The 13,032-nt window shown below is 46.4% G+C and overlaps 1 protein-coding gene across 6 annotated transcripts in view; it reads left to right on the top strand.

Moving 5' to 3' along the window:
• The window catches only part of LOC141258698 (uncharacterized), a 134,839-nt gene that overhangs the window by 60,069 nt on the left and 61,738 nt on the right, over positions 1-13,032 (top strand). For all 6 annotated transcript variants that reach the window (XM_073673713.1, XM_073673711.1, XM_073673714.1 and 3 more), the window contains 3 exons: positions 1,531-1,707; positions 3,497-3,688; positions 3,792-3,956. In XM_073673713.1, coding sequence (XP_073529814.1) covers positions 1,531-1,707; positions 3,497-3,688; positions 3,792-3,956 — 534 coding nt within the window. The remainder of the gene's footprint in view (positions 1-1,530; positions 1,708-3,496; positions 3,689-3,791; positions 3,957-13,032) is intronic.

Below are 13,032 nucleotides of genomic sequence, written 5' to 3'. Positions count from 1 at the left end.
TTTTATTGGTACTATTTTGGTTCAGATACGATCTTTCTTTTGATCGCCCGTTATTTAATTTTATTCAAATGTTGCGGCGACCAAAAAAACTTAATTTTGGTGTTTAGATTTTTTTTCTCTTTACGCCGTTTACTGATCGGATTAATTCTTCTTTTATATTGATAGATCGGGCGATTCTGAACGCGGCGATACCAAATATGTCTATGTAGGGGTTTATTTTTTAGTATTTTATGTTGAATGATGCGAAAGGGGGGGGGGGTGATTTAAACTTTTATATTTTTTTACTGTTTTTAATATTTTTAAAAACCTTTTTTTTCTACTTTTTCCTTGTTTCAATAGTTTCCTTAGGAGACTTGAAGCTGCGATTGTCTGATCGGCTCTGTTACACATACGGCTTCAGCCCTGCTGTGTGTAACTCAAGTGCTTATCTGCTAAGAATGTCGACCACTGGGTGGCGCTCATAGCAGATCGGCTATGACAACCACAGAGGTCTCATCCAGACCACGGGTTGTCATGCCAACCCATCTGTGACACGCAATCACGTGACGGGGTTGCCGATGGGCGGAGCCAACAAAGCGCTTCCCGGAAGCGCGAGCGAAATGCCGCTGTCAGAGTTTGACAGCGGCATTTAACTAGTTAACAGCCGCTGGTATATCGCGATTCCAACCTCGGCTGTTGCGGGCACGTGTCAGCTGTAACAATCAGCTGATATGTGCCCGAAAAAGTGCGGGCTCAGCGCCGGAGCCCGCACCATAGTGGGGGACATGGCGTGCGCAGTACATGTACGGCGCATGTCGTGAAGGGGTTAGGGCCACCTGATTCACACCTGTTTCTTCACAGAATGATTGACCTCCACACTGCTATTATATTGAACACCCCCCGTACAATTAATTATTCAGATACACAGAGTCAGAAACCTGCAGATGATGAATGCGGAGTCTGGGGGTTTCTTACAATCTCCTGCACCGACTGGTAAATTGTGTGACATGTGGTGATAGAATTTATACCAGAAACTGGGATTAATCCGGTCAGTCCTATTGGACGGCTGGTACTCTGAACACTACTGTACTTATGGATCTTATTCATAGAACCTCAGAGATGAGCCTGAAAACTCTTATTAACAAACTGCTTCCATTGGAGCATTGCTAACTGGATGTCTTTCAGAGGATCTCTGTTTCTTCTCTGAGAAGTCTCCATGTTTTGTTCCACCTTCTACCTTGCCTTCTATATCCAAGTTGGATTCCATAGAAGGATCTCCCGGATCACTATTTGAATGTGTCATGCTATCTTATTCTTCACCCCTTACGGCTGTATCCAGCTCACTGCTGTCATCGATAACTCCACCACGAAATCAATAGCCTCAACTTATGGTTGATTCTATCAGTTTCGTTCTCCGAGGGCCCTCAAACCTCCCAAACAATAAGGAGTAAACCAGCAGAAACAGGCAGTGAGTGCCACATGAGGTCTTCTGTTCAGATGGATGGGCAGGTCCTGCTCTTATCTTTCCCAATGTATAATATTCATCCACAGGATTGCACAATACTGAAGAAGACCTCGGGTAACTGTGAGACTCCCATCATCCATCACCACGTATCCAGAAGAAGGAGCAGAAATGAGAGCCCCATCACAGAAGCCCTGCACTCCCCAATGCCTGAGAAGAAGATCCTATTGGTCATCAAGAAGATCACAGAGCTGCTGACCGGAGAGGTGAATGCTGGGAAATTATACACTGGAGGATTCTGGGTGATGTCAGTATATGTGTGTCAGGTTCCTGTCAGGTAATAATTAAAGATAAAGCTGTGCTCATCCGATAATGTACTGGTGCTCAGGGAAAAAGGTCCAAATATGTCATAAATAGGAAGACAAGAAAATAATGTGCAAAAAAGAAGGTTCTTTTATTGATTAGATCCAAGAAAAATATCCGACGATGGTTTCAATCATAACATGATTTCCATCAGGGACCAGGATCTACATGAAAACCAATATCCTATTTCATGACACGTACAAACATCATTTCACAACAGAATAGACGAGGAGTTGAGATCGAGACGCTGTGCTACTGTTCTGCTTCTTAACGTGCTGTGAGGCTCGAGAAAGAAGATAAAAAAACATCAGAAACTTATACCTCAAATCAAGCGTTTTCAGGAAAAGCCATTAGTGTGGCTCAATAGGACAACCCACGTTTGGGTCCTATAATCAAAGAATAAGAATATGCAGGGATCCTTTCAATCGTATTGAAAGAGTGTGGTAAGGGGTAATGGGTAATTGCCTGATAGCCTGGTGAGGTGGTAAGCCTAATAGGGTCTAGTTCATTGTACGTAAGTGTTCTCGAAATGCTATATGGCAGATAGTCCGTCTAGGAATTTGGGGAGAATCACAATATATGGAAAGAGCAAACCTGTGCATATAGGCCATTCTTATTTGAATAGAAACAGTGTTCAGTTATCCCCAAGGATGGAGTATGCAGTAGATATCGGGCTGCCGGGCGAGGGAGAGAAGAACGGTGGTGATCCATATTTACAAGATACCAATGCTCAAGATCTGCGTTCAGAATGAGGGGACCACTCCTGCCTACCTTGGTTGTGTGCCGTGTCAGGTGTGCTGTGACTACCGCACATCGCGGTTAAATACACTGTCCCAGCGAAAGGAGGAAGTGGAGAGAGTGCGTAACTTCCGGTTTCTGGTATGTGAAACGCAATCATGGAACACAAAATGGCCCATGCGCAGAACCGTTATGGGTGAAAACTATAGGCAACATAGGAGAGCAGTGACAGTGGTGCCTCCCGATTGTGATACCTTGTATGGAACCCGGAAAATTTCAATTCTGTGACTGTGTTTTGACCCCATATTGTCTTGGACGATCGCCTCTGCCCCCGCCTCGTCTTCCCTTTCGGGTTGGTCGCTGGCCTAGAAAATTCGAGGAGTTGTCCGATCCGTACTCGCTGCCGCTGCTTGATGGTCCATAGGTGGTCCTTGATGTAGACAGAAGATGGCCACAGCTCCATCGGTATACCCGTTTATTTGTGTAGTCGTCCTGATCACGGATGAATTTGTCAAGTTTCCTTGACTGTAGTACTTTTTTGAAGTCCGTCACAGTACAGAGTACAATTCAGAGCTGGAGAGAGTTCCTATTAGCTGTTCTTCGATTGCGCGTATTGAATTCTCTAATGTATTAATTTCCTTACTAAGTCTTTCTATGGTCAAAAGGATAATGTCCATGGAGCATTTGTTTAATATGTGCTCGAATCTATCACAAAACTCACTGTCATCAGAAAAAAGTGTCGATCTCAGTTGTACACGAAGACCTCGTGGTATCCTCTGGGCTCGGTGATATTCTGCCAAAGTAATATTGTTTTTCATGTAGATCCTGGTCCCTGATGAAAATCATGTTATGATTGAAACCATCGTCGGATATTTTTCTTGGATCTAATCAATAAAAGAACCTTCTTTTTTGCACATTATTTTCTTGTCTTCCTATTTTGTGTGCCGGGATTAGGTTCCTGTCAGGTGTGAGGATGCCGCTGTCTATTTCTCCATGGAAGAGTGGGAGTACATGGAAGGACAGAAGGATCAGTACCAGGATGTCAGGATGAAAACTGACCCCCCGAGGATCAACCAGGACAAAAGCAACATGACTGCAGGAATATTACTCCTCGCCCTGGAGATCATCGACTTGTTACAGGGAAAGGTGAGAGTCTGACATGAGATCACTCTTATCTCTATTACTATAACAGGAAAGATGGAAGATGAGTAGAATCTATGTGGTGATCAGCGTCTCTCCCTGTACACAGGAGCACACAGTGGTGAAGAAGACGTCCGGTGACCGTGTGACCCCCTGTGTGTCCGGAGGACGGAGCCAGATCCAGAGCCCCATCACAGAAGCCCCGCACTCCCCGACACCGGAGAAGAAGATCCTAGAGCTCACCACCAAGATCACTGAGCTGCTGACCGGAGAGGTGACTGCTGGGAGATTATACACTGGAGGATTCTGGGTGATGAGAGGAGACTGCTGGGAGATTATACAGTATACACTGGAGGATTCTGGGTGATGAGAGGAGACTGCTGGGAGATTATACACTGGAGGATTCTGGGTGATGAGAGGAGACTGCTGGGAGATTATACAGTATACACTGGAGGATTCTGGGTGATGAGAGGAGACTGCTGGGAGATTATACAGTATACACTGGAGGATTCTGGGTGATGAGAGGAGACTGCTGGGAGATTATACAGTATACACTGGAGGATTCTGGGTGATGAGAGGAAACTGCTGGGAGATTATACAGTATACAATGGAGGATTCTGGGTGATGAGAGGAGACTACTGGGAGATTATACAGTATACAATGGAGGATTCTGGGTGATGAGAGGAGAGGAGACTGCTGGGAGATTATACAGTATACACTGGAGGATTCTGGGTGATGAGAGGAAACTGCTGGGAGATTATACAGTATACAATGGAGGATTCTGGGTGATGAGAGGAGAGGAGACTGCTGGGAGATTATACAGTATACACTGAAGGATTCTGGGTGATGAGCGGAGAGGAGACTGCTGGGAGATTATACAGTATACACTGGAGGATTCTGGGTGATGAGAGGAGACTGCTGGGAGATTATACAGTATACACTGGAGGATTCTGGGTGATGAGAGGAGACTGCTGGGAGATTATACAGTATACACTGGAGGATTCTGGGTGATGAGAGGAGAGGAGACTGCTGGGAGATTATACAGTATACACTGGAGGATTCTGGGTGATGAGAGGAGACTGCTGGGAGATTATACAGTACAGACTGGAGGATTCTGGGTGATGAGATGAGACTGCCGGGAGATTATACAGTATACACTGGAGGATTCTGGGTGATGAGAGGAGACTGCTTGGAGATTATACAGTATACACTGGAGGATTCTGGGTGATGAGAGGAGACTGCTGGGGGATTATACAGTATACACTGGAGGATTCTGGGTGATGAGAGGAGACTGCCGGGAGATTATACAGTATACACTGGAAGATTCTGGGTGATGAGAGGAGAGGTGACTTCTGGGAGATTATACAGTATGCACTGGAGGATTCTGGGTGATGAGAGGAGACTGCTGGGAGATTATACAGTATGCACTGGAGGATTCTGGGTGATGAGAGGAGACTGCTGGGAGATTATACAGTATACACTGGAGGATTCTGGTTGATGAGAGGAGACTGCTGGGGGATTATACAGTGTACACTGGAGGATTCTGGGTGATGAGAGGAGACTGTGGGGAGATTATACAGTATACACTGGAGGATTCTGGGTGATGAGAGGAAACTGCTGGAAGATTATACAGTATACAATGGAGGATTCTGGGTGATGAGAGGAGAGGAGACTGCTGGGAGATTATACAGTATACACTGGAGGATTCTGGGTGATGAGAGGAGACTGCTGGGAGATTATACAGTATACACTGGAGGATTCTGGGTGATGAGAGGAGACTGCTGGGAGATTATACAGTATACACTGGAGGATTCTGGGTGATGAGAGGAGACTGCTGGGAGATTATACAGTATACACTGGAGGATTCTGGGTGATTAGAGATGACTGCTGGGAGATTATACAGTATGCACTGGAGGATTCTGGGTGATGAGAGGAGACTGCTGGGAGATTATACAGTATACACTGGAGGATTTTGGTTGATGAGAGGAGACTGCTGGGAGATTATACAGTATACACTGGAGGATTCTGGGTGATGAGAGGAGACTGCTGGGGGATTATACAGTATACACTGGAGGATTCTGGGTGATTAGAGATGACTGCTGGGAGATTATACAGTATGCACTGGAGGATTCTGGGTGATGAGAGGAGACTGCTGGGAGATTATACAGTATACACTGGAGGATTTTGGTTGATGAGAGGAGACTGCTGGGAGATTATACAGTATACACTGGAGGATTCTGGGTGATGAGAGGAGACTGCTGGGAGATTATACAGTATACACTGGAGGATTCTGGGTGATGAGAGGAGACTGCTGGGAGATTATACAGTATACACTGGAGGATTCTGGGTGATGAGAGGAGACTGCTGGGGGATTATACAGTATACACTAGAGGATTCTGGGTGATGAGAGGAGACTGCCGGGAGATTATACAGTATACACTGGAGGATTCTGGGTGATGAGAGGAGAGGTGACTTCTGGGAGATTATACAGTATACACTGGAGGATTCTAGAGGAGAGGTGACTTCTGGGAGATTATACAGTATACTCTGGAGGATTCTGGGTGATGAGCGGAGAGGAGACTGCTGGGAGATTATACAGTATACACTGGAGGATTCTGGGTGATGAGAGGAGACTGCTGGGAGATTATACAGTATACACTGGAGGATTATGGGTGATGAGCGGAGACTGCTGGGAGATTATACAGTATACACTGGAGGATTCTGGTTGATGAGAGAAGACTGCTGGGGGATTATACAGTGTACACTGGAGGATTCTGGGTGATGAGAGGAGACTGCGGGGAGATTATACATTATACACTGGAGGATTCTGGGTGATGAGAGGAAACTGCTGGGAGATTATACAGTATACACTGGAGGATTCTGGGTGATGAGAGGAAACTGCTGGGAGATTATACAGTATACACTGGAGGATTCTGGGTGATGAGAGGAAACTGCTGGGAGATTATACAGTATACACTGGAGGATTCTGGGTGATGAGCGGAGAGGAGACTGCTGGGAGATTATACAGTATACACTGGAGGATTCTGGCTGATGAGAGGAGACTGCTGGGAGATTATACAGTATACACTGGAGGATTCTGGGTGATGAGAGGAGACTGCTGGGAGATTATACAGTATACACTGGAGGATTCTGGGTGATGAGAGGAGACTGCTGGGAGATTATACAGTATACACTGGAGGATTCTGGGTGATGAGAGGAGACTGCTGAGAGAATATACAGTATACACTGGAGGATTCTGGGTGATGAGAGGAGACTGCTGGGAGATTATACAGTATACACTGGAGGATTCTGGGTGATGAGAGGAGACTGCTGAGAGATTATACAGTATACACTGGAGGATTCTGGGTGATGAGAAGAGACTGCTGGGAGATTATACAGTATACACTGGAGGATTCTGGGTGATGAGAAGAGACTGCTGGGAGATTATACAGTATACACTGGAGGATTCTGGGTGATGAGAAGAGACTGCTGGGAGATTATACAGTATACACTGGAGGATTCTGGGTGATGAGAGGAGAGGAGACTGCTGGGAGATTATACAGTATACACTGGAGGATTCTGGGTGATGAGCAGAGAGGAGACTGCTGAGAGATTATACAGTATACACTGAAGGATTCTGGGTGATGAGCGGAGAGGAGACTGCTGGGAGATTATACAGTATACACTGGAGGATTCTGGGTGATGAGCGGAGAGGAGACTGCTGGGAGATTATACAATATACACTGGAGGATTCTGGGTGATGAGAGGTGACTGCTGGGAGATTATACAATATACACTGGAGGATTCTGGGTTATGAGCAGAGAGGAGACTGCTGGGAGATTATACAGTATACACTGGAGGATTCTGGGTGATGAGCGGAGAGGAGACTGCTGGGAGATTATACAATATACACTGGAGGATTCTGGGTGATGAGAGGTGACTGCTGGGAGATTATACAATATACAGTGGAGGATTCTGGGTGATGAGAGGAGACTGCTGGGAGATTATACAGTGTACACTGGAGGATTCTGGGTGATGAGAGGAGACTGCTGGGAGATTATACAGTATACACTGGAGGATTCTGGGTGATGAGAGGAGAGGAGACTGCTGGGAGATTATACAGTATACACTGGAGGATTCTGGGTGATGAGAGGAGACTGCTGGGAGATTATACAGTACAGACTGGAGGATTCTGGGTGATGAGATGAGACTGCCGGGAGATTATACAGTATACACTGGAGGATTCTAGGTGATGAGAGGAGACTGCTTGGAGATTATACAGTATACACTGGAGGATTCTGGGTGATGAGAGGAGACTGCTGGGGGATTATACAGTATACACTGGAGGATTCTGGGTGATGAGAGGAGACTGCCGGGAGATTATACAGTATACACTGGAAGATTCTGGGTGATGAGAGGAGAGGTGACTTCTGGGAGATTATACAGTATACACTGGAGGATTCTGGGTGATGAGAGGAGACTGCTGGGAGATTATACAGTATGCACTGGAGGATTCTGGGTGATGAGAGGAGACTGCTGGGAGATTATACAGTATACACTGGAGGATTCTGGTTGATGAGAGGAGACTGCTGGGGGATTATACAGTGTACACTGGAGGATTCTGGGTGATGAGCGGAGACTGCTGGGAGATTATACAGTATACACTGGAGGATTCTGGGTGATGAGAGGAAACTGCTGGAAGATTATACAGTATACAATGGAGGATTCTGGGTGATGAGAGGAGAGGAGACTGCTGGGAGATTATACAGTATACACTGGAGGATTCTGGGTGATGAGAGGAGACTGCTGGGAGATTATACAGTATACACTGGAGGATTCTGGGTGATTAGAGATGACTGCTGGGAGATTATACAGTATGCACTGGAGGATTCTGGGTGATGAGAGGAGACTGCTGGGAGATTATACAGTATGCACTGGAGGATTCTGGGTGATGAGAGGAGACTGCTGGGAGATTATACAATATACACTGGAGGATTCTGGGTGATGAGAGGTGACTGCTGGGAGATTATACAATATACACTGGAGGATTCTGGGTGATGAGAGGAGACTGCTGGGAGATTATACAGTGTACACTGGAGGATTCTGGGTGATGAGAGGAGACTGCTGGGAGATTATACAGTATACACTGGAGGATTCTGGGTGATAAGAGGAGACTGCTGGGAGATTATACAATATACACTGGAGGATTCTGGGTGATGAGAGGAGACTGCTGGGAGATTATACAGTATACACTGGAGGATTCTGGGTGATGAGCGGTGACTTCTGGGAGATTATACAGTATACACTGGAGGATTCTGGGTGATGAGCGGAGAGGAGACTGCTGGGAGATTATACAGTATACACTGGAGGATTCTGGGAGATTATACAGTATACACTGGAGGATTCTGGGTGATGAGAGGAGACTGCTGGGAGATTATACAGTATACACTGGAGGATTCTGGGTGATGAGAGGAGACTGCTGGGAGATTATACAGGATACACTGGAGGATTCTGGGTGATGAGAGGAGACTGCTGGGAGATTATACAGTATACACTGGAGGATTCTGGGTGATGAGCGGAGAGGAGACTGCTGGGAGATTATACAGTATACACTGGAGGATTCTGGGTGATGAACGGAGACTGCTGGGAGATTATACAGTATACACTGGAGGATTCTGGGTGATGAGAGGAGACTGCTGGGAGATTATACAGTATACACTGGAGGATTCTGGGTGATGAGCGGTGACTTCTGGGAGATTATACAGTATACACTGGAGGATTCTGGGTGATGAGCGGTGACTTCTGGGAGATTATACAGTATACTCTGGAGGATTCTGGGTGATGAGAGGAAACTGCTGGGAGATTATACAGTATACACTGGAGGATTCAGGGTGATGAGAGGAGAGGAGACTGCTGGGAGATTATACAGTATAGACTGGAGGATTCTGGGTGATGAGAGGAGAGGAGACTGCTGGGAGATTATACAGTATACACTGGAGGATTCTGGGTGATGAGAGGAGAGGAGACTGCTGGGAGATTATACAGTATACACTGGAGGATTCTGGGTGATGAGCGGAGAGGAGACTGCTGGGAGATTATACAGTATACACTGGAGGATTCTGGGTGATGAGAGGAGACTGCTGGGAGATTATACATTATACACTGGAGGATTCTGGGTGATGAGAGGAGACTGCTGGGAGATTATACAGTATACACTGGAGGATTCTGGGTGATGAGAGGAGAGCAGACTGCTGGGAGATTATACAGTATACACTGGAGGATTCTGGGTGATGAGAGGAGACTGCTGGGAGATTATACAGTATACACTGGAGGATTCTGGGTGATGAGCGGTGACTTCTGGGAGATTATACAGTATACACTGGAGGATTCTGGGTGATGAGCGGTGACTTCTGGGAGATTTTACAGTATACACTGGAGGATTCTGGGTGATGAGAGGAAACTGCTGGGAGATTATACAGTATACACTGGAGGATTCTGGGTGATGAGAGGAGACTGCTGGGAGATTATACAGTATACACTGGAGGATTCTGGGTGATGAGAGGAGACTGCTGGGAGATTATACAGTATACTCTGAAGGATTCTGGGTGATGAGCGGAGACTGCTGGGAGATTATACAGTATACACTGGAGGATTCTGCGTGATGAGAGGAGTCTGCTGGGAGATTATACAGTGTACACTGGAGGATTCTGGGTGATGAGAGGAGACTGCTGGGAGAATATACAGTATACACTGGAGGATTCTGGGTGATAATCGGTGACTTCTGGGGGATTATACAGTATACACTGGAGGATTCTGGGTGATGAGAGGAGACTGCTTGGAGATTATACAGTATACACTGGAGGATTCTGGGTGATGAGAGGAGACTGCTGGGAGATTATTCAGTATACACTGGAGGATTCAGGGTGATGAGAGGAGACTGCTGGGAGATTATACAGTATTCACTGGAGGATTCTGGGTGATGAGAGGAGACTGCTGGGAGATTTTTCAGTATACACTGGAGGATTCTGGGTGATGAGAGGAGTCTGCTGGGAGATTATACAGTATACACTGGAGGATTCTGAGTGATGAGAGGAGACTGCTGGGAGATTATACAGTATACACTGGAGGATTCTGGGTGATGAGAGGAGACTGCTGGGAGATTATACAGTACACTGGAGGATTCTGGGTGATGAGCAGAGAGGAGACTGCTGGGAGATTATACAGTATACACTGGAGGATTCTGGGTGATGAGAGGAGACTGCTGGGATATTATACAGGATACACTGGAGGATTCTGGGTGATAAGCGGTGATTTCTGGGAGATTATACAGTATACACTGGAGGATTCTGGGTGATGAGAGGAGAGGAGACTGCTGGGAGATTATACAGTATACACTGGAGGATTCTGGGTGATGAGAGGAGTCTGCTGGGAGATTATACAGGATACACTGGAGGATTCTGGGTGATAAGCGGTGATTTCTGGGAGATTATACAGTATACACTGGAGGATTCTGGGTGATGAGAGGAGAGGAGACTGCTGGGAGATTACACAGTATACACTGGAGGATTCTGGGTGATGAGAGGAGAGGAGACTGCTGGGAGATTATACAGTATACACTGGAGGATTCTGGGTGATGAGAGGAGAGGAGACTGCTGGGAGATTATACAGTATACACTGGAGGATTCTGGGAGATGAGAGGAGACTGCTGGGAGATTATACAGTATACACTGGAGGATTCTGGGTGAGAGGAGAGGAGACTGCAGGGAGATTATACAGTATACACTGGAGGATTCTGGGTGATGAGAGGAGACTGCTGGGAGATTATACAGTATACACTGGAGGATTCTGGGTGAGAGGAGAGGAGACTGCAGGGAGATTATACAGTATACACTGGAGGATTCTGGGTGATGAGCGGAGAGGAGACTGCTGGGAGATTACACAGTATACACTGGAGGATTCTGGGTGATGAGAGGAGAGGAGACTGCTGGGAGATTATACAGTATACACTGGAGGATTCTGGGTGATGAGAGGAGAGGAGACTGCTGGGAGATTATACAGTATACACTGGAGGATTCTGGGAGATGAGAGGAGACTGCTGGGAGATTATACAGTATACACTGAAGCATTCTGGGTGATGAGCGGAGAGGAGACTGCTGGGAGATTATACAGTATACACTGGAGGATTCTGGGTGATGAGCGGAGACTGCTGGGAGATTATGCAGTATACACTGGAGGATTCTGGGTGATGAGCAGAGAGGATACTGCTGGGAGATTATACAGTATACACTGTAGGATTCTGGGTGATGAGAGGATACTGCTGGGAGATTATACAGTATACACTGGAGGATTCTGGGTGATGAGCGGAGAGGATACTGCTGGGAGATTATGCAGTATACACCGGAGGATTCTGGGTGATGAGAGGAGACTGCTGGGAGATTATACAGTATACACTGGATTATTCTGGGTGATGAGCGGAGAGGATACTGCTGGGAGATTATACAGTATACACTGCAGGATTCTGGGTGATGAGAGGAGACTGCTGGGAGATTATACAGTGTACACTGGAGGATTCTGGGTGATAAGAGGAGACTGCTGGGAGATTATACAATATACACTGGAGGATTCTGGGTGATGAGAGGAGACTGCTGGGAGATTATACAGTATACACTGGAGGATTCTGGGTGATGAGTGGTGACTTCTGGGAGATTATACAGTATACACTGGAGGATTCTGGGTGATGAGCGGAGAGGAGACTGCTGGGAGATTATACAGTATACACTGGAGGATTCTGGGTGATGAGCGGTGACTTCTGGGAGATTATACAGTATACACTGGAGGATTCTGGGTGATGAGAGGAGACTGCTGGGAGATTATACAGTATACACTGGAGGATTCTGGGTGATGAGAGGAGACTGCTGGGAGATTATACAGGATACACTGGAGGATTCTGGGTGATGAGAGGAGACTGCTGGGAGATTATACAGTATACACTGGAGGATTCTGGGTGATGAGAGGAGAGGAGATTGCTGGGATATTATACAGTATACACTGGAGGATTCTGGGTGATGAGAGGAGACTGCTGGGAGATTATACAGTATACACTGGAGGATTCTGGGTGATGAGAGGAGACTGCTTGGAGATTATACAGTATACACTGGAGGATTCTGGGTGATGAGAGGAGACTGCTGGGAGATTATACAGTATTCACTGGAGGATTCTGGGTGATGAGAGGAGACTGCTGGGAGATTATTCAGTATACACTGGAGGATTCTGGGTGATGAGAGGAGTCTGCTGGGAGATTATACAGTATACACTGGAGGATTCTGGGTGATGAGAGGAGACTGCTGGGA

Source organism: Phyllobates terribilis, unplaced genomic scaffold (genome assembly GCF_046119375.1).
Source record: "Phyllobates terribilis strain yellow unplaced genomic scaffold, ASM4611937v1 Scaffold_3__8_contigs__length_932513732, whole genome shotgun sequence".
NCBI lineage: Eukaryota > Metazoa > Chordata > Amphibia > Anura > Dendrobatidae > Phyllobates > Phyllobates terribilis.
This window is presented reverse-complemented; position numbering and strand designations above follow the sequence as displayed.